At 37.3% G+C, this 23,493-nt stretch overlaps 1 protein-coding gene and 1 long non-coding RNA gene across 2 annotated transcripts; both read left to right on the top strand.

Moving 5' to 3' along the window:
• Positions 1-9,200: 9,200 nt before the first annotated feature.
• Positions 9,201-10,502, top strand: LOC139716491 (uncharacterized). The gene has a single exon (XM_071628032.1). It carries the CDS (start codon positions 9,201-9,203, stop codon positions 10,500-10,502), a length of 1,302 nt encoding a protein of 433 aa, XP_071484133.1.
• Positions 10,503-13,122: 2,620 nt separating this feature from the next.
• On the top strand, positions 13,123-16,716 carry LOC139716560 (uncharacterized). Its single transcript, XR_011709909.1, has 3 exons — positions 13,123-13,861; positions 15,006-15,071; positions 16,434-16,716. It is a non-coding gene; the product is annotated as an uncharacterized lncRNA (long non-coding RNA).
• Positions 16,717-23,493: the final 6,777 nt, after the last annotated feature.

Consider the following 23,493-nt stretch of genomic DNA (forward strand, 5'->3'; position numbering starts at 1 on the left):
AGTGTAATATTCTCACTCATTTATTTCTCTCCGAAACTACTTTGTTCTTTAGTCTATAAGGATGGGGGAGGGGGAGGGGGAGGTGTATGTCTACACCCTTGCCAGCACACTGCACCAAAAATGCAATAGAGAGAAAGAATAAGAAGAGAAAAGAAGAGAAATTAGCATAGGGAGCAATGTTGTGTCCTCGTTCATATATGTAAACAATTTCTGTGGTAAATTTGCAGTATAATGTCCTCATACATTTATTGAAACAAGGTCAATGTTGCATTTGCAGTGTAATATCTTCACACATTTATGCAAACAAGCGCTGTGTCCTTTATTGTATATGTGAGGGGTAGGGGGGTATGTCTACATATTTTCCAGCACACTGCACCAAAATGCAGTAGAGAGAAAGAAAAAGAAGAGAAAAGAAGAGAAATAGCACAGGAAGCAATGTAATGTCCTCATTCTTATATATAAACAATTTCTTGGATGAATTTGCTGTTGTGATGTCCTCATATAGTTCTATATTTCAATGATGAAATGTTTTATGTCTTTTTCTTATGAATTGCAGTCCACTCTGGCTAAGGAAACCCCAGTAAATGGAGGAAACAGCGGAAAAGATGCTCATGAAGATATGGAAGAATCTGTGGTAAGTAATACCTGCAAAGGGTTTCTATAGGGATCCTCAATGAAAATGCTGATAGCTCAGCTATGGTATGTCCTCGTTTGAATATGATAACAATTTCTGTGTCAAATTTGCAGTGTTATGTCCTCATACATTTATTGAAACAAGTTCATTGTTGTATTTGCAGTGTAATATTCTCACACATTTTTGCAAACAAGTTGTGTGTTCTGTAGTGCATCAGGGGTAGGGGGATGTCTATACCATTGCCAGCACACTGCACCAAAAATGCAGTAGAGAGGAAGAAAAAGAAGAGAAAAGAAGAGAAATTAGCATAGGAAGCAATGTAATGTCCTCATTCATATATATAAACAATTTCTTCGATGAATTTGCTGGTTTAATGTCCTCATATAGTTCTGTATTTCATTGATGAAATGTTTCATGTCTTTTTCCCATGAATTGCAGTCCACTCTGGCTAAGGAAACCCCAGTAAATGGAGGAAACAGCGGAAAAGATGCTCATGAAGATATGGAAGAATCTGTGGTAAGTAATACCTGCAAAGGGTTTCTATAGGGATCCTCAATGAATATGCTGATAGCTCAGCTATGATATGTCCTCGTTTGAATATGATAACAATTTCTGTGTCAAATTTGCAGTGTTATGTCCTCATACATTTATTGGAACAAGTTCAATGTTGTATTTGCAGTGTGATATTCTCACGCATTTTTGCAAACAAGTTGTGTGTTCTGTCGTGATTCAGGGGGAGGGGGATGTCTACACCATTGCTAGCACACTGCACCAAAAATGCAGTAGAGAGTAAGACAAAGAAGAGAAATTAGCATAGGAAGCAATGTAGTGTCCTCATTCATATATGTAAACAATTTCTGTGTCAAATTTGCAGTGTAATGTCCTCATACATTTATTGCGACAAGTTCAATGTTGCATTTGCATCGTAATATTCTCACATATTTATTTCTCTCCTAAACAACTTTGTTCTTTCATGGATAGGAGGGGGAGGGGGAGGTGTATGTCTACACCCTTGCCAGCACACTGCACCAAAAATGCAATAGAGAGAAAGAAAAAGAAGAGAAAAGAAGAGAAATTAGTTTAGGAAGCAATGTACTGTCCTCATTCATATATGTAAACAATTTCTGTGTTGAATTTGCAGTGTAATGTCCTCATACATTTATTTCTCTCCTAAACTACTTTGTTCTTTAGTGTATAGGAGGGGGGAGGGGGAGGGGTATGTCTACACCCTTGCCAGCACACTGCACCAAAAGTGCAGTAGAGAGAAAGAAAAAGAAGAGAAACTAGCATAGGAAGCAATGTAGTGTCCTCATTCTTATATATAAACAATGTTTGGATGAATTTGCTGTTGTAATGTCCTCATATAGTTCTGTATTTCAATGATTAAATGTTTTATGTCTTTTTCTTATGAATTGCAGTCCACTCTGGCTAAGGAAACCCCAGTAAATGGAGGAAACAGTGGAAAAGATGCTCATGAAGATATGGAAGAATCTGTGGTAAGTAATACCTGCAAAGGGTTTCTATAGGGATCCTCAATAAATATGCTGATAGCTCAGCTATGGTATGTCCTCGTTTGAATATGATAACAATTTCTGTGTCAAATTTGCAGTGTTATGTCCTCATACATTTATTGAAACAAGTTCATTGTTGTATTTGCAGTGTAATATTCTCACACATTTTTGCAAACAAGTTGTGTGTTCTTTAGTGTATCAGGGGGAGGGGCATGTCTACACCATTGCCAGCACACTGGACCAAAAATGCAATAGAGAGAAAGACAAAGAAGAGAAATTAGCATAGGAAGCAATGTAATGTCCTCATTCATGTAAACAATTTCTGTGTCAAATTTGCAGTGTAATGTCCTCATACATTTATTGAAACAAGTTCAATGTTGCATTTGCAGTGTAATATTCTCACTCATTTATTTCTCTCCGAAACTACTTTGTTCTTTAGTCTATAAGGATGGGGGAGGGGGAGGGGGAGGTGTATGTCTACACCCTTGCCAGCACACTGCACCAAAAATGCAATAGAGAGAAAGAATAAGAAGAGAAAAGAAGAGAAATTAGCATAGGGAGCAATGTTGTGTCCTCGTTCATATATGTAAACAATTTCTGTGGTAAATTTGCAGTGTAATGTCCTCATACATTTATTGAAACAAGGTCAATGTTGCATTTGCAGTGTAATATCTTCACACATTTATGCAAACAAGCGCTGTGTCCTTTATTGTATATGTGAGGGGTAGGGGGGTATGTCTACATATTTTCCAGCACACTGCACCAAAATGCAGTAGAGAGAAAGAAAAAGAAGAGAAAAGAAGAGAAATAGCACAGGAAGCAATGTAATGTCCTCATTCTTATATATAAACAATTTCTTGGATGAATTTGCTGTTGTGATGTCCTCATATAGTTCTATATTTCAATGATGAAATGTTTTATGTCTTTTTCTTATGAATTGCAGTCCACTCTGGCTAAGGAAACCCCAGTAAATGGAGGAAACAGCGGAAAAGATGCTCATGAAGATATGGAAGAATCTGTGGTAAGTAATACCTGCAAAGGGTTTCTATAGGGATCCTCAATGAAAATGCTGATAGCTCAGCTATGGTATGTCCTCGTTTGAATATGATAACAATTTCTGTGTCAAATTTGCAGTGTTATGTCCTCATACATTTATTGAAACAAGTTCATTGTTGTATTTGCAGTGTAATATTCTCACACATTTTTGCAAACAAGTTGTGTGTTCTGTAGTGCATCAGGGGTAGGGGGATGTCTATACCATTGCCAGCACACTGCACCAAAAATGCAGTAGAGAGGAAGAAAAAGAAGAGAAAAGAAGAGAAATTAGCATAGGAAGCAATGTAATGTCCTCATTCATATATATAAACAATTTCTTCGATGAATTTGCTGGTTTAATGTCCTCATATAGTTCTGTATTTCATTGATGAAATGTTTCATGTCTTTTTCCCATGAATTGCAGTCCACTCTGGCTAAGGAAACCCCAGTAAATGGAGGAAACAGCGGAAAAGATGCTCATGAAGATATGGAAGAATCTGTGGTAAGTAATACCTGCAAAGGGTTTCTATAGGGATCCTCAATGAATATGCTGATAGCTCAGCTATGATATGTCCTCGTTTGAATATGATAACAATTTCTGTGTCAAATTTGCAGTGTTATGTCCTCATACATTTATTGGAACAAGTTCAATGTTGTATTTGCAGTGTGATATTCTCACGCATTTTTGCAAACAAGTTGTGTGTTCTGTCGTGATTCAGGGGGAGGGGGATGTCTACACCATTGCTAGCACACTGCACCAAAAATGCAGTAGAGAGTAAGACAAAGAAGAGAAATTAGCATAGGAAGCAATGTAGTGTCCTCATTCATATATGTAAACAATTTCTGTGTCAAATTTGCAGTGTAATGTCCTCATACATTTATTGCGACAAGTTCAATGTTGCATTTGCATCGTAATATTCTCACATATTTATTTCTCTCCTAAACAACTTTGTTCTTTCATGGATAGGAGGGGGAGGGGGAGGTGTATGTCTACACCCTTGCCAGCACACTGCACCAAAAATGCAATAGAGAGAAAGAAAAAGAAGAGAAAAGAAGAGAAATTAGTTTAGGAAGCAATGTACTGTCCTCATTCATATATGTAAACAATTTCTGTGTTAAATTTGCAGTGTAATGTCCTCATACATTTATTTCTCTCCTAAACTACTTTGTTCTTTAGTGTATAGGAGGGGGGAGGGGGAGGGGTATGTCTACACCCTTGCCAGCACACTGCACCAAAAGTGCAGTAGAGAGAAAGAAAAAGAAGAGAAACTAGCATAGGAAGCAATGTAGTGTCCTCATTCTTATATATAAACAATGTTTGGATGAATTTGCTGTTGTAATGTCCTCATATAGTTCTGTATTTCAATGATTAAATGTTTCATGTCTTTTTCCAATAAATTGCAGTCCACTCTGGCTAAGGAAACCCCAGTAAATGGAAGAAACAGCAAAAAAGATGCTCATGAAGATATGGAAGAATCTGTGGTAATTAATACCTGCAAAGTGTTTCTATAGGGATCCTCAATAAATATGCTGATAGCTCAGCTATGATATGTCCTCGTTTGAATATGATAACAATTTCTGTGTCAAATTTGCAGTGTTATGTCCTCATACATTTATTGGTACAAGTTCATTGTTGTATTTGCAGTGTAATATTCTCACACATTTTTGCAAACAAGTTGTGTGTTCTTTAATGTATCAGGGGGAGGGGCATGTCTACACCATTGCCAGCACACTGGACCAAAAATGCAATAGAGAGAAAGACAAAGAAGAGAAATTAGCATAGGAAGCAATGTAGTGTCCTCATTCATATATGTAAACAATTTCTGTGTCAAATTTGCAGTGTAATGTCCTCATACATTTATTGAAACAAGTTCATTGCTGTATTTGCAGTGTAATATTCTCACACATTTTTGCAAACAAGCCGTGTGTTCTGTAGTGCATCAGGGGAGGGGCATGTCTACACCCTTGCCAGCACACTGCTCCAAAAATGCAGTAGAGAGAAAGAAAAAAAAAGAGAAAAAAAAGAGAAATGAGCATAGCAAGCAATGTAATGTCCTCATTCACATATATAAACAATTTCTGTGTCAAATTTGCGGTGTAATGTCCTCATACATTTATTGAGACAAGTTCAATGTTTCATTTGCAGTGTAATATTCTCACACATTTATTTCTCTCCTAAACTACTTTGTTCTTTAGTGTATAGGGCAGGGGGAGGGGGAGGGGGAGGGGGAGGGGGAGGTGTATGTCTACACGCTTGCCAGCACACTGTACCAAAAATGCAGTAGAGAGAAAGAAAAAAAAAAGAGAAAAGAAGAGAAATTAGCATAGCAAGCAATGTTATGTCCTCATTTATATATATAAACAGTTTCTGTGTCAAATTTGAAGTGTAATGTCGTCACACATTTATTGAAACAAGGTCAATGTTGCATTCGCAGTGTAATATTCTCACACATTTATTTCTCTCCTAAACTACTTTGTTCTTTAGTGTATAAGGGAGGGGGGAGGTGTATGTCTACACCCTTGCCAGCACACTGCACCAATAATGCAGTAGAGAGAAAGCAAAAGAAGAGAAACGAAGAGAAATTAGCATAGAGAGCAATGTTGTGTCCTCGTTCATGTATGTAAACAATTTCTGTGTTAAATTTGCAGTATATTGTCCTCATACATTTATTGGAGCAAGTTCAATGTTGCATTTGCAGTGTAATATTCTCACACATTTATTTCTCTCCTAAACTACTTTGTTCTTTAGTGTATTGGGAGGGGGGAGGGGGAGGTGTATGTCTACACCCTTGCCAGCACACTGCACCAAAAATGCAGTAGAGAGAAAGAAAAAGAAGAGAAAAGAAGAGAAATTAGCATAGCAAGCATTGTAATGTCCTCGTTTATATATGCAAACAATTTCTGTGTCAAATTTGCAGTATAATGTCCTCATACATTTATTGAAACAAGTTCAATGTTGCATTTGCAGTGTAATAATCTCACACATTTATGCAAACAAGTGCTGTGTTCTGAAGTGTATCGCGGTGGGGGTGGGGAGGGGGAGGGGGAGGGGCATGTCTACACCATTGCCAGCACACTGCACCAAAAATGCAATAGAGAGAAAGAAAAAGAAGAGAAATTAGCATAGGAAGCAATGTTATGTCCTCCTCATATATGTAAACAATTTTGTGTCAAATTTGCAGTGTAATGTCCTCTTACATTTATTGACACAAGTTCACCGTGCATTCGTGATGTATATTCTCACACATTTATTTCTCTCCTGAACTACTTTGTTCTTTGGTGTATAGGGAGGGGGGAGGGGGAGGGGGAGGTGTATGTCTACACCCTTGCCAGCACACTGCACCACAATGCAGTAGAGAGAAAGAAAAAAGAAGAGAAAAGAAAAGAAATTAGCATAGGAAGCAATGTAATGTCCTCATTCATGTGTAGACAGTTATTGTGTCAAATGTGCAGTGTAATGTCCTCATACGTTTATTGAAACAAGTTCAATGTTGCATTTGCAGTGTAATATTCTCACACATTTATTTCTCTCCTAAAATACTTTGTTCTTTAGTGTATAGGAGGGGGGGGGGAAGGGTGTGTCTACACCCTTGCCAGGACACTGCACCAAAAATGAAGTAGAGAAAAAGAAAAAGAAAAGAAAAGAAGAGGAATTAGCATAGGAAGTAATGTAATGTCCTCATTCTTATATATAAACAATTTCTTTGATGAATTTGCTGTTGTGATGTCCTCATATAGTTCTATATTTCAATGATGAAATGTTTTATGTCTTTTTCTTATGAATTGCAGTCCACTCTGGCTAAGGAAACCCCAGTAAATGGAGGAAACAGCGGAAAAGATGCTCATGAAGATATGGAAGAATCTGTGGTAAGTAATACCTGCAAAGGGTTTCTATAGGGATCCTCAATGAATATGCTGATAGCTCAGCTATGATATGTCCTCGTTTGAATATGCAAACAATTTCTGTGTCAAATTTGCAGTGTTATGTCCTCGTACATTTATTGAAACAAGTTCATTGTTATATTTGCAGTGTAATATTTCTCACACATTTTTGCAAACAAGTTGTGTGTTCTTTAGTGATTCAGGGGAGGGTATGTCTACACCATTGCCAGCACACTGGACCAAAAATGCAATAGAGAAAAAGAAAAAGAAGAGAAATTAAGAGAAATTAGCATAGGAAGTAATGTAACGTCCTCATTCTTATATATAAACAATTTCTTTGATGAATTTGCTGTTGAAATATTTTATGTCTTTTTCCCATGTATTGCAGTCCACTCTGGCCAAGGAAACTCCAGTAAACGAGAGGAAACAGCGAAAAAGATGCTCATGAAGATATGGAAGAATCTGTGGTAAGTAATACAGTCAAACCTTGTTATAAAGAGCACTGATCTAACAAACTCTTGTTATAACAAGGTATTTTTTTCTGGTCCCAACTCTTTGTATTCTATTGTATTTTATGCCCTGATATAACAAAGTTTTGAGAGAAAGAAGTAATTTCTCTGGTCCCAAGCACCTTGTTATAACGATGTTCCACTGTACCTTCAAAGGGTTCCTATAGGGATCCTCAATAAATATGCTCTAAATTGCTTACGTTGTAGTAGTGATACATGTATGTCCTCGTTTTAATATGTAAACAATTTCTGTGTCAAAATCCAATCCATAGAGATGATGCAGAAAATACCAAAGTTTAGGTATGAAACATATTTAGGGTTGACCATAAGTAGTGTGGCATTGAAAGTAAATTGAGACTTCTCAGACTTTCATGACATTTCTTCTGTTCCCCAATGTTAATTAAACATGTAAAATAATTTGTTTCCCTCCCTGTTTTCTTTTCATTAAAATTTACTTTTCCCAGGGTTTGGTTTCTTTCAATTGTTAGATAACTAAGTGTGGTCTATCAGTAGATTCTAGTTCCGTGGGGGGGGGGGGGGGGGGGGGGGGGGGGGAGGGGGTGCTGTAAAAGAAAGAAGCAAATATTTAAAGATTGATGTGTGTTGTGTCTGGTATCATGTCATAAAGTGACTTATAGAGATGACTCTTTATGGGGGGTATTAATAGAAATAGGTGATAATTATGAGGAGACATTCCTCAGCTATTTTCAGATCCAGCTTTGCTTGGCAAAATATTTCATTTTGATTATTGCATTTGCATTTACTTTGTGTTTTATTTGTTTCCATAGGAAGAAATATGATGATGATGATGATGATGCTGACCCAACATGGGTGAATCCAAGTGGAGTCAGCAGTGATGATTGTGATTCTGATGTCTTTCCATATCGCTTACCGCGTACATCCAGAGCAGCTCATCCATATGAGGCTAATACTAGTCAACCTGGCTTTACACATAGGTCAGAATCAGAAAACTATGCTGGAAATCAAGAGATGGACATACCGTGTACATCCAGAGCAGATCATCCATATGAGGCTAATACTAGTCAACCTGGCTTTACACATAGGTCAGAATCAGAAAACTATGCTGGAAATCAAGAGATGGACATACCTTGTACATCCAGAGCAGATCATCCATATGAGCCCAATACCAGTCAACCTGAATCAGAAAACCATGCTGGAAATCAAGAGATGGACATGGCAGAGAAACCTCAGGATATCAAGGTTCTAACAGCAAATAATGCAACTGGAAGGAAGTGGGACAAACGTCACTTTTGTGTCTTTTGTGAAAAAGACACACCAAAATTTGCCCTACACATTGAAATGCATCATTCCAATGAAATTGAAGTGAAAAGAATCATGGCACATCCAAAGAAGTCAAAGAATAGGCATAATTTACTTGAGATTTTGCGCAATAAGGGCAACCATTCTCATAATCTTCAAGTTCTAAGAGAAGGAAAGGGTCTGATCATTCCTTACAAACGACCAACATATGAAACAGCAGTGAAAGACTTCTTGCCTTGTACTCAGTGTTTTGGATGGTTCATTAGGAGTGACCTATGGAAACACAGAAAGAAGTGTGTTGGAAGCGAAATAAAGGAATCTGGAAGTTTTCAGTCTCAATGTTCCATGATGCTGCCAATGCCAAAAGAAGTGCCTGTAAGACTTCGGGATGAGGTCTTCCGTCGAATGACTCATGATGATGTTAGTTTGGCAGTGCGGCATGATGATTTAATCATAAAGCTAGGTGCACAACTTCTGTCAAAGTTCCAGGATTCAGAAAACCATTACAACTATGTTGGACAAAAGTTGAGGGAAATGGGTCGGCTACTCCTTCAAATGAGATCTATAAGACCAGGCATCAACTGCTTGTCTGAGACCATTGACCCACAGGTGTTTGATGATGTGGTCAGAGCTGTCAACAATATAGCAGGCTTGGATGAAAGCTCAGGGAAGTATAAGACACCTTCACTAGCGCTGAAAGTAGGACACTCACTCAAAAAGTGTGCCAGGATTCTTATGGCTGATGCACTGAAAAAAATGGACACAAGTCAGAAAGAAAAGGCTGAACAGTTTGGTGAACTGTGCTCTATTGAATGGGCTGAGAAAGTTTCAACAGGTGCCCTCAAGACTCTGTACGCAGCAAAGAGGAACAGACCAACAATAATTCCTTTGTCATCTGACATACAAAAGGTGCACAAGACCATCCAGGGCCAGGTGCAGGAGTCAATGGCACACATCACAGCAGGTTCTGTAAGCAGGGAAGATTTCTCCAAGTTGGGTCAAGCTATGCTTGCCCAGACTGTCCTGTTTAATAGGAAGCGTAGTGGAGAGGTGGAAAGGATGACAGTAGAAAACTACAAAAAACGTACTGGAGAAGTCAACAAAGACGTTCTACAGGGCCTCAACAAGCTTGAAAAGGAGCTTTGCAAGAAACTGTCAAGAGTTGAAATACCCGGAAAGAGAGGGAGAACAGTTCCTGTGGTTCTGACGAAGGGAATGAAAGAAGCACTTGATGTTTTGGCAGATGAAAACGTTAGGCAAGATGCTGGAGTCCTAGAGTCCAATATGTACCTGTTTGCACGCCCAGGTTGTACCACACCGTATAGGGGTTGTGATGCTGTGAGAAAGTGTGCTCAGTCGTCTGGAGCAGAACATCCAGAAAACATCACATCCACTCAGCTGAGGAAACATGTGGCGACCATGTCCCAGATATTATGTCTGAAGGACAATGAACTGGATGTACTCGCCACCTTTATGGGCCACAACATTCAAGTACATAGAGAATTTTATAGATTGCCCGAGAACACACTACAGGTAGCTAAGATCGCAAAAATACTGCTGCTAATGGAAAAGGGACAGATGAGCGAGTGTTCTGGGATGTCCTTGGACAGTATCAATGTCAATCTTAATGGTGAGTACAAGTATTCTTAAACATCTTTATTCCAAAACACTTTTCATTCTGATATACGAGTACAACATTAATCCACAGAGGCTTATTCATATATGCTGGAAGTATACATTCACCCGCATGTTCCTAGAGTTGTGGTAGTACAGCCCAGTGTAGTGAAAAAAATATCCTGGTTCATTCGATGAGGAAAAGGGAGGGGGAAGGTATCTAGAAACCCATGGAATGATTTTTGATCCAGTTTAGTTCTTTAGATCTATTGACAGTCACAGTAACACAGAGGTACAAATTTCAATGTCTGGGAGTATGACATCTTTTTAAGACATTGTACAGGAAATGATCACACCCACTTTTCGAAAGAGTGCTGAAAGGCAGTGTTTTAGTATTTTTCTTGTAAAATATGCATAGAAGAAAAACATACGTGAGAGAGAGAGGTGTGCCACTTTTGTTTCTCATTCCCACTCAGTTTCTTCGACTCTTTTTTCCTGTAGTAGCGTTGCAGCTCATCGCAGATATGTTGATTCAGTTGCATTTGTTGCTGAGCTTGTTGTTGTCTGTACTGGCTGATCTGACTCGGTTCAACATAGTCCATCAAGTCAAGACTCTCCTTGATCTTCCTGAAGAGTTCATACTTCTCACACCCTTGAACCAGATTGTAGAACGTCTCTTTGTCCTTCTTCGCCTTCTTTGAGAAAGATGTAACGCCCACCACTAATGTCACTTTGCTCCAACCTCTCGAGGGGTTTACTATTTCTTCTGAGGTGCTTTGGACCTCTCAAAGGCTTTCTCTTCCGTTTTCCAATCCCTCCCTGGGCAAGCGCACACCCTGACATCCAACACCTGACGTCCAAGGATATTCCCACTCTTGTTGTCTAGTGTGGAGACCAGCTGGATCTTTCTCCTGTTGAGCCCACCTACACATGATGTAAAACATTTGAAGGTGAAGAGGTACTTGGAGTACTCTGTGCCCACTTGAGGTGCGGTGTATAGGGCCACAAGGCTGTGACGTCCAGAGGAGAAATCTGTATAGTAGGCTGTTGAGGGATCATTTAACATAATTAGAATGACAGCTACTGAAAGTGCCACATACCGGAGAATTGTGCTTTAAGTAGGTCAACCTTTCTGAAGTCAACTGTCTTTCTAAAATTTGAAACATTGGACAAACCCCCTCTCCCAAGTCTCTCATCTCTCTATTTTCACTGCAGAGTCGTGTGAAGAAGACGATGCCCCTGATGGAGATGTTCAAGAAGATGACCAGTCAAGTAGACGTAAGTTTATTTAATGGGCAATTCCACGATAACACTGTGACACTTTTGACTAGATTTTCACTCAATAAATGTAAATAATAAACAAACAGTGAGACTTGAGAACAAAGTTTTATTGTGTATCTATGACTATCATCACAAGCAACTTTGAAAAGAAAAGAATGAATAAAACTTCACAGTGATAAATGAGTTATGAGCTATTAATTAGTACCATAACACCATGACGCAAAATGGACATGGATATTTGCGCACTTGATTTTCTGTCCAAACTCTGTGAAGTTAATGAACATTTTGAAAACATGGTAATGTTGAATGGGTGTATCAGAGACTCAATGACAATAACCAAGTAGAACCCAGTGAAAGAAAATTTTGATTGACAGTAGAATTGTGACTTAGATTATAACTAAGTGCACAGTAATACCGTGACTGTAACAACGTGACTTCAACAAAGTGTGTACAAACTGTATGTAAAATCTTATTGTCGTACTCACAACTCATATATTTTTCCCTGTAGGTAGTTAGAAGCAATCATTTACAGTGAATGTTTGACATAGCTGTGTAACACGTCAAGATAAAACAAGACATGATTGAAATTATAAATCACTAATAAAAAAACAAAATAAGGTAAACTTTGAACTGTAACACTGACACTTTGATTAGATTTTCACTCCATAACTGTATTAAAATAATAAACAATCAGTAAGACTTGAGAACAATGTTTTATTGTGTATCTATGACTATCATCACAAGCAACTTTGAAAAGAAAAGAATGAATAAAACTTCACAGTGATAAATGAGTTATGAGCTATTAATTAGAACCGTAACACCGTGACGCAAAATGGACATGGATTTTTGCGCACTTGATTTTCTGTCCAAATCTGTGAAGTTAATGAACATTTAGAAAACTGGTAATGTTGAATGGGTGTATCAGAGACTCAATGACAATAACCAAGTAGAACCCAGTGGAAAGAATTAATTGACAGTAGAATTATGACATAGATTATAAATACATGTTCTGTAACACAGTGACTGTGACACCATGAGTTCTGAAAAGTGTGTACAAAACGTATGTACAATCTTATTGTCATATTCACAACTAATACATTTTCCCCTGTAGTTAGTAAGTAGCGATCAATTACAGTGAATGTTTGACATAGCTGTGTAGCACTCCAAGATTTAAAACATGACATGAATGAAATCATAATCCACTTATAAGAATAACAAAATAAGTAAAACTATGCACTGTAACACTTGTAAAATATGCATAGAAGAAAAACGGACGAGAGAGAGAGAGGTGTGCCACTGTTGTTTCTCATTCCCACCCAGTGTCTTCGACTTATTTTCCTGTAGTAACGTTGCAGCTCATCGCAGATATGTTGATTCAGTTGCATTTGTTGCTGAGCTTGTTGTTGTCTGTACTGGCTGATCTGACTCGGTTCAACATAGTCCATCAAGTCAAGACTCTCCTTGATCTTCCTGAAGAGTTCATACTTCTCACACCCTTGAACCAGAATGTAGAACGTCTCTTTGTCCTTCTTCGCCTTCTTTGAGAAAGATGTAACGCCCACCACTAATGTCACTTTGCTCCAACCTCTCGAGGGGTTTCTTCTGAGGTGCTTTGGACCTCTCAAAGGCTTTCTCTTCCGTTTTCCAATCCCTCCCTGGGCAAGCGCATACCCTGACATCCAACACATGACGTCCAAGGATATTCCCACTCTTGTTGTCTAGTGTGAAGACCAGCTGGATCTTTCTCCTGTTGAGCCCACCTACACATGATGTAAAACATTTGAAGGTGAAGAGGTACTTGGAGTACTCTGTGCCCACTTGAGGTGCGGTGTATAGGGCCACAAGGCTGTGACGTCCAGAGGAGAAATCTGTATAGTAGGCTGTTGAGGGATCATTTAACATAATTAGAATGACAGCTACTGAAAGTGCCACATACCGGAGAATTGTGCTTTAAGTAGGTCAACCTTTCTGAAGTCAACTGTCTTTCTAAAATTTGAAACATTGGACAAACCCCCTCTCCCAAGTCTCTCATCTCTCTATTTTCACTGCAGAGTCGTGTGAAGAAGACGATGCCCCTGATGGAGATGTTCAAGAAGATGACCAGTCAAGTAGACGTAAGTTTATTTAATGTATCTTAGAGTTACACCTTGTTTGCACACCATCCTATTACTGATATTCAGTTACTTTTATATTTATATTGCATCTGGCATCATTTCTTTTTTTTAAACAACTGTGTCCTCATGATATTCAAATTAAAAGAAGTTAAATGTACCTAGAAATACATCTACTGACATCACAGATATTTAACTGGTTAGTGTAGTGTTTGGTCAGTAATCCATATCTCAAGGTTTCTCAAAGGAATTTGTGTCTTCCAAACTTCTTTATTATATATTCTACTTCATTTTTTGCCAATAAAGTATTTCATGAAAACATTGTACTTCATGAAAATATGGGTGTATGGTGGGTATCCCTATGTCTACATGTAACATATCATAAGCTGAAATTGAGTAAACATGTTATTAGTAATGTGTCATGCTTAATCTTATTTTGCTCTTTCTGTTATCTTGAAGAATGTATGCATGGCCTAAATTTTGTATGCCTTCGCCCACCAAAGGTGGGTGCTGGAGGGATTATGTTTTCGGGTTGTCCGTCCGTCAGTCTGCTGTCTGTCCGTCCGTCGCGTTTTTGTTCTCGTGATGACTTCAGAACCATTTGACGAATCAACTCCAAACTAGGCTCATGTATGCATATGGGAGGAACAATGATCTGATTAGATGAGTGGGTCTCAAGGTCAAAGGTCAAAGGTCATAGAAGTCATATACATAAAAATGGGTTGTTCTCACAATAAGTTAACCATTTGACGGATCAACTTCAAACTTGGCTCATGTATGCATATGGGGAGGAACAATGGTCTGATTAGATTTGAAAGTCATGAGGTTAAAGGTCAAGGTCATAGATGTCACTGTATACATGAAAATTGCCCTTTCTCACGATAATTTAAGAACCATTCGATGGATCATCGTCATATATGGCTGACACGGTGTCATTTGAATAAGACCAATTTCCTACTTTAAATGTATCCTGATACATTTCCCATAATTAAAAGTGATATTCATGCACACTGGAGTGGTATGGTGCCATGGTATATTATTTGTAGTAATCTCAGATATTAAATGCAATAAACAGCATTAAGTTGTGTGGAGTGATTTAGTTGGCTATAAGATTGTACTTTGTGTTGCAACTATTTTTTTTTTCTAGAGCCCTCAGATGAGAGGGATGGAACTAAGTTAAGCAAGAGCCATGGAATTGGAAAGAGATCAAGAGGTAACTATTAGTACATATTTTTCTGATGGTCCTATTTCAACTTGGAAAAAGTTAAAAGCAAAGAACATGTATTTAGAAAGTTTAATAGAAAAGTACGAATGAATACAAAGTAGTCCAATTAATATCTGGGGGAGGGGAAATGCTTTTTCATTGGCTTTTAAAAGAGGTGCAAAAAAAGGCACAATAGAGAAAGAAAAAGAAGAACGGAAGAGAAGTTATAAATTCAACAATGGAATGTCCTCCTTTGTATAGGTGAAAAATGTCTGTGTCATATTTGCAGTTTTGATGCCCTCATACTTTGTGCGAACAAGCACTGTGTTTTTTCTTTGCTGTTTAATGTCCTCATACATTTATGGCAACAATTTCTGTGTTACATTTCTGTGTAAGGTCCTCGTACATTTATGCATACTAGTTCTGTGTTTCATATGTAACATTAATCCAAACAAGAACTGTTATTTTTGCAATGTAATATCCTCATGCATCTATGGAAATAAGTTCTGTGTTACATTTCTGTGTAAGGTCCTCGTACATTTATGCATACTAGTTCTGTGTTTCATATGTAACATTAATCCAAACAAGAACTGTTATTTTTGCGTTGTAATGTCCTCATACATTTATTGAAATAAGTTCTGTGTTACATTCACAGATGAATGTCCTCACAAAGTTGTTCAGTAAAGTACTGTACTACATTAGGAATACAGAATTTCTACACAGACACATGAAATTTTGTCCCAAATATTTCTCTCGCCTGCATAGTAGAAGCGAGACATAGGCGCCGTTTTTAAATGGCGGCGTCATCGACATAAAAAAACCTAACCTAAGGTTAAGTTTTCGAATTTTTAACATAATTTAGAAAGTATGCACATGCACATTCTATACAACTTTTAGGGATATTAAAGAATTTGTGTGATATTTCCATGTCACAAAGTCAAGAATGTTGCCATGAATTGCATAATGCAGGGGAGACTGCCAGTTGCACTCCACTTGTGCTAATTTATATGATTTTTTTTTTTTTTTTTAATACCACAGCCAAACTAAATTTGAAGGAGGTGTATAGGGATCAGCGTGTGGTTGGTCGGCTGGTCCGTCCGATGCAAATCTTCTTCCTCAGTTTCTGGGCAGTGCTCATAAAATTTGGCACACACATTGGTCTTATGGTGAAGATATGCAAGACCTCTTTTTTGAATGTGTCAGAAACTGCATTGCCATGGTAACGGCATATGGCAATAAATCAGGTAGAAATATTGCGGATCGAACTACTTCCTAATTTTTCAAGCAAGACGTCATGTTTTAATGTGTTGGAAACTGCATTGCCATGGTAAATTAATGTAGGATATTAATGGGTTGTTTTTTTCTTCCCAGAGCTCTCAGATGAGAGCGATGGACCGTGTGGGACTATGAAGCCAAGCAGGAGCCATCCTGTTGCAAAGAGATCAAAAGGTAACCATTACATGTAGTTCATATTTTGCTGGTAGTCCTATTTTAAGGGGGTGTATTTACTTATCTCTCGGTCAACCCAAAGGTGGTGCCAGAGAAATTGTTTTTAGGTTGTCCATCCATAGATCCATCAGCTTAACCTAATCTCAAGAACTGTTTGAGATTAAAACTTTGAACCTGTTCAAAGCATGTATCACCCTGGGAAGAAAATCTGGAGATCTAGAGTATGAAGGTTAAAGGTCACAGGTCAAATTTAAAGAAATTTCAGGTTATAGCTTCTTTAACCCGTTGCCTATGGGAACCGGGTGGGCCCTGTACAAAGTCTATGGGGATTTACAGAATATAGTAGTGAATGGGTTAATATGATATGTCAAGGTAGTGAAGAGTCAAGACAACATACCTGTCGCGCTATGTTCAGGTTTATAATTCTATCACAGTTAAGTTACGTGTGAATACACAGAAAGTTGACTCAGACGTGAATCCATTTTGTTTGTATTAATCTTGAAGACCTTATTGGAAGCAAAAATTTGAATTGACAAATTAAACACTAATGGAATGCTTGTAAGCTACAAAATACAACAATGCAAGTTTCATGCATTTTCACGGATTGCCAGCCGAGTATTTACTTTAGAACTCAAATTCACAAGCTCTGAAGATGGGCTGTATTGCATTGTACATCAGCCAGAATTCTCTGACATCGTCTCATGAGAACTAAGGTGTGATTACTTGCGTTAGTATTGTGTTTGTTTACTAGCCGGTTTCACGCAACTTGCTACAACCAATGACGTCACAGGCTTTGGAAAGGAAAAGACGACTGGTTTTTGCCATTTCTGGTCGCTAGGAGGTGCATATGAAAATTGTGACTGTAATTAACATATTTGAGCATTATAGATAAATTTCTTCTTACATTTAAGTTCTTTAGCTCACAAGCTTTCTATTGATTTATAATAAGCCATTCTTTGAGGTTCTACTATAAAAAATTCAAATTCTTGATGTGGAAAATAAAAAATAATCCATTTTTTCAATGTAAAACCAATGTAATCACAGCCTTGCTCTCTCATGACATGATGTCAGATAATTCTTCTTCTTCTTCTTCTTCTTGGTAAGCCCACGTCCTTCACTGGAACATGTGAGGGGTGCAATGAAGCCTATATTTGAAGCTCGCATATTTTAGTGTTGCTGAAGCAAAATGCTCAGCTGGTAAGCGGTGAAAATGCACGAAACTTTCATTGTTGTATTCTACTTCTTAGCTTTCTACTGATTGGTTTTGCTTCTGAAATGGTCTTTAAAGAATACTGCATGGACAAATTACCGCCATTTATTTTGATTCTTTTACCAAGCTTAAAATACACCACACTATTAGTAATTCAAGTGGGACAATATAGGGGTTTGAAAAAGGTCAAGTGAAAAAATGATGAAATAATACCTACCAACTGTACCTGTTTGACAGAGACAGTCCCTATTTCTCGGGTTAACAGGAAGAGCAAATTTCACCCTTCACAAACTTTTTTTGTAAAAAAAAAAAAATAGATAAAAATTTGTCCATAGTAATGTATAGGGAATTCAGGAATGTCCCAGTGTTTGACATTTTCTGAATCATTTGTCCCAGTTCCTTGGTTCCATGGTTTGCACGTACATATATGTGACATCTGTACATTACTAAGTAAAACAGATTTTGAAAAGTTTTCAATTTTAGTCGAATTTTTGCATCACATGTGGCTGTCCTGAAGTTATCAAATACGTACGTGAATTCTTTTCACTCACCTACAAAAGCTCTTCTTTTCTTTTTCTTTTTTTCAGCTGAACGTATTACCTGGACAACAGCCCAACAGCATGCTGTGGACACATTCTTCAAAACAAATTATAGGACTTTCAAAGTCCCAGGGAAAGTAGAATGCATTGAGTGTCAAGAGAAATATCCTGTACTTGCGAAACTACCCTGGACTAAGATTAAATACAGGGTTTATAACATTATCAAACAAAAGAAACTAAATTCTCATTGAATTCCTCTTAACTCAATGAGGAAAAGAATACAAGAGCTATATATGTACACACACAAAGATATGGGTCGCAATTATTAGGGATCACCATGATGAAAATCATAGCTGCAAGAAATGGTTATGTGTATAAACTTCCATTGAATTATCAAACCATGAACAAACATTCCATGCACAATTGCAAATGTTTTGCATGACTAATTGTATTTTCTAAGAAGGTGTGAAAAGAAACTCATCACATGACACTTGTGAAAGGTAAGATATCATAAATTCATTGCTGAAATAAAACAAACATCACAATTGTATCTATCCTTCCTAAGAAGTATGGAAGTTATTGACATTAGATCTGCATGTTATACCATGGACTGCAATGGATTATTTGTAATCAAAGAGAATGTGTGTGTGTTTGCATTTAATTTTTTTAACAAAGTGTATAAAGGAGGAAAGCGTCCACTTGTGCAGTATACTACATCCACATTTTATAGATGTATTGTGCATTACTTGAAGCGGACATGTTTTTGTAGCATATCTGATATCTGTCCTAAGTATATTTGTGTCAAAGGTCAAACAAAATATTCTATATTTGCCCATTATTTGTCAATAAGCAATCATTGCCTTCACAGGAAGTGAAGAGGAAATAGAAGAATAAGGCATTCACTTGATTAGATTTAGGGTGAAATTGGCCTGAGGTCAAAGGTCAAGGTCGGATCATGAAATTTATCCGTTTACGCGATAACTCAAGACTGGAACGAGCAAATTTCCCCAAACTTGGTGCAAGGATGAAGTGTGATGGGGCAATCACTTGAGTAGATTTGGGGTGAAATCGGCGAGAGATCAAAGGTCAAAGATCATGGTCAAATCAAGAAATTTATCCGTTTACATGATAACTCAAGACTGGTGGGAGCAAATTATCCCAAACTTGGTCCAAGGATGTTGTGTGATGGGGCAATCACATGATCAGATTTGGGTTGAAATCAGCATGAGGTCAAAGGTCAAAGGTCAAGGTCAAAGCAAGAAATTTATCCGTTTACATGATAACTCGAGACGGGAAGGAGCAAATTTCCCCAAACTTGGTCCAAGGATGAAGTGTGATAAGGCAATCATTTCATTAGCTTGTTAGTTAACTCAGCTGGAGGCCAAAGGTCAAATCATGAAATTTATCCTTCAATGCAATAACTTCAGACTGGAAAGAACAAATTTCCCCCAACCTGGTCCAAAATGATGAAGTGTGATGTGGTAATCACTTGATTAGCTTTTGAGTGAACTAGGCCAGAGGTCAAATTTCAAAGGTCTAGTGAAATGCTCAAATTTCACCCATTTTCCACGTTTAAAGTGGCTCCATGTACTGTCCTGAAACTCTTTTTGTGAAAGCCCATTGTCTACAACATTGCACTGTTTGCATCGGACGCTAGGGAGCGTTGCTCAGGGAGACAAAATGTGTCAATACGATTAGGTTGTGAATTCAATTTTGTTTGTGTGTTATGCATGACGTGCATTTGATATTTATAGGGACTACTTTTGAAATGTAGGAGAGCCCTTGTATTTGTTTTACTTTTTGACAATTCGTAGCTATTGTGTTTGTGTGTGTTACGATGGATATCGTATCGTTTTATAGTGGGATTTCTGGAATATAACCCGGATTTGGCTGGCATTACTGTTGGACTTGGTGGGGATGAAGTATAATGTTAATTCCCAAAATCTCAAAATGAGGCTGGGAATGCACTGGAGAAATACGGGCCAATTATTAGGAACAGTAGGGATTACCTTTTTACCTTTGCTTTTCTGTTAACCTCACAAAGAGACTGGGATGGATGCATTGGTAGCAGAGAGGGTTGGCCTTTGCGTTATAAAATTTATCTGTATGTTGCAATAGTGGATTTTCATTTCTTAGTAGTTTACTAAGATATACGTCCCATTGCATGAGAGCTTACTGATATAATAACTTTGCCATTATATTAAGTACATGCACCATGGAAAAATTGATTTTGATTGCTTGCTGAGCTCTGTTACCATGGTAGTTACCATAATGGCAACGTTACCATGATAGTATTTATGCAACGGGACCCTGGAAAAAATCCATTGGGCATTACTGACATTATTTGTTCCTTTGTTTTGTTATGGTTTTTTTATTAGGGTGTGTAGAGGTACCGTAAAATAAATACTTATCAATTTCTTGGTGCTTAAAGAGACACTGTGTACAGTCATTGGGTAAATGCTATGAAGATGATGTGATTTGTTTGTTAGGGATACATGTAATGTGCAGATTTATGTAGGTAACTAAGGTTTGTGGTACAGGGAATCCAGAATTGTTGGGATCAGTTAGGTAGCACTTACATAACTTCTTTTTCTCCCTCTCTCTCTCTCTCTCATTTTTAGGTAGAGGGATAGAAGTTAAAGAACAGAACATTAGCCTTGCATAAGTTTAAAAGTGGATATATGCAACACTAATTTTTCCCCTTGTGTTGAACCAATTATATGTAGTTTGCACATGAGAAAGTATGCTTATGTACCAATGTAGTAATCTGTTTAACTTGTCATTTATAATTTCTATGCTAGAGATGAATATTAAAAAAAGAAAAATCGGCCCTAGAAGACAAAGATTCTAAAAATATTTTTTTGGTTGATTTATACTATGCTTTTTGAGTTCTTAAAATAAATCCTTGGTCGTGGACAACAAAAGCCATCACCTGGGCATTTTTTTTTTTTTTTTACCCGATTTTTTGTAGTTGAAATTTAACGAAGTCCTTCTGTAAAGGGGGTTTTCAGGTTAAGTTACTTCTGTCCTTTCAAGTGAAATGAAGAGGTGATTTCTGGAGATTTTTGCATTCCATCAAGATTTTGTACATGTAAGAGAAAAGTTGTTTATACATTATGAATGCCTGACAGCATGTATGTCAAGTTCCTTCTTCCCTGTTGAGTTTTATTAAAAAAAAAATTGTTAGAAAACAATCTATATGAATATTTGTAGTGGATGAATTTGCTTGTATCTGAATTCTATAAGTAAAATGGAACCTTGTTATGATAATCTCCTTATGATAGCTAAAATTACCTAATGTAAAATGCATTTATATTACTGCTTTTTTGTTTTGTTTTTTGTTTTTTTTATAAAGAACTGGCCCAGGGCCTAAACGTACTTGATACACGTTACACAGAATGATTTTTTGTTCCTTTAAAGTATGGTTCCACCTTATTGAATTATTTCCTCATCTATTTGGCTTTTATTCTTTCTTTCAGAGGTGTTCCACTGTTAACTGAATCTCTGTCACTTGTCTGCTTGTCTCTACGAATAATTCTGAAACAGGCCAAAGCACAATAACTGTATTAAAATCTTAGTCTTATTGCTGTTCACTGGATTGCAGTAAGAATATTAATGATGATGATGTTAATGATAATAGCAATAATATTCAAGATTCAAGATTCATTTATTTCACTCATCAGTATAAAAATACATAAAAGTGCACAGTTGCACATGATGATCATACATAATTATAAAGTACATACAAATCTGAATGAGTGAGAATCGAGATGAAAGATCATAAGGAACTTGGCTGTTCGACCCCAAAGTCATAAAAATCATACCAGGATTTCTGGCATTTACAACACACACACACACACACACACACACAAAGATGAAGAGGGGCTGGGTTGCAGAGAGAAGAGAAATGAGAAGAGAGAAAAGGAAGAGATAAGTGAAGATGAGAGAGAAAAATAGAGTTTGGAAAATTGAAGAGATTATAAAAATGATAAAAAGAAGAAGACCACTGTGTTGTTTGAGATAATAATAACAACAATAATAATAATCATAATAAAGATAATACCAAAAGTACTCTTTTCAAAAGATACGAAGTCCATGGTACACCAAAATAAACAAAACAGTACAATGAGAAATTTAAAAAGGGATTAGAAAAGATGCTTGTTTCCAGATACACGTACTTCTTGAATGTTGTGAGAGTTAATAAAACGAAACGTATGAGGACATTAAATTGTATAGGAAACACATACCGGGTTTGCAAAAGCTTTCGAGGACATTACATTGCAAAGGTAACACATATCAAGTTCGCGTAGACTTATAAGGACATTAAATTGTACAGGAAACACAAACCAAGTCTGCAGCAACGTATGAGGACCTTACATTGTACAGGTAATTTACACAGACCGAGTTTGCATGAATGTATGAGGACATTGCATTGTAAAGGTAACACAGATCATGTTTGCATAAACTTATGAGGACATTAAATTCTATTGGTAACACAGACCGGGTTTGCAAAAGCTATCGAGGACATTACACTGTATAGGTAACACAGATCAAGTTTGCATAAATGAATGAGGACAATGAGTTGCAAAAGTAGCACATTCCAGGTTTGCATAACTGTATGAGGACATTGCATTGCAAAGGTAACATAGATCAAGTTTGCGTAAACTTATGAGGACACTCAGTTGTATTGGGAACACAAAACGGGTTTGCATAAACGTATGAGGACATTTCATTGTATAGGTAACACAGACCAGGTTTGTAAAAACATTCGAGGACATTTCATTGCAAAGGTAGCACAGATCAAGTTTGCCTAGATGTACGAGGACACTACACTGTATCTATAACACACATATCCGATTTACAAAAGCGTTCGAGGACCTATCATATGCGTTTAAAAAGAACATTTGTATGAATATTTATGAATGTGCAACATTATTTTGGAAAGGAAACAAAGTACGTAGGAGGACGTACAATGTAAAAGTGATTTACCAAAGCCCTATTGCATTATAAGTTACGATTAAACACTCAACAATAAAATTACCGATCTTTAAAAAGTGAGGCATGTTGGAGATTTTACGACTCAAAAGGGGGGCATGTTCAAGGATATATTTTTCAAAAAAAGCGACCCATCTGAACGGCACAGGCCGGTATACAATATTAGGCGAGTGCTCCCCCTAAAGAATAATAATAATAAATGGACATTTCATTATGCTTTTCAATGTATAAATGCATA

The sequence above is a fragment of the Diadema antillarum genome, unplaced genomic scaffold (assembly GCF_040938485.1).
Source record: "Diadema antillarum isolate AM-2024a unplaced genomic scaffold, OU_Dant_1.0 scf00000066, whole genome shotgun sequence".
In the NCBI taxonomy this organism is placed as follows: Eukaryota; Metazoa; Echinodermata; class Echinoidea; order Diadematoida; family Diadematidae; genus Diadema; species Diadema antillarum.

What these genes read in the sequence shown, in the direction of transcription:
- LOC139716491 (XM_071628032.1), top strand. Translation starts at nt 9,201, where the DNA reads ATGCTGCCAATGCCAAAAGAAGTGCCTGTAAGACTTCGGGATGAGGTC.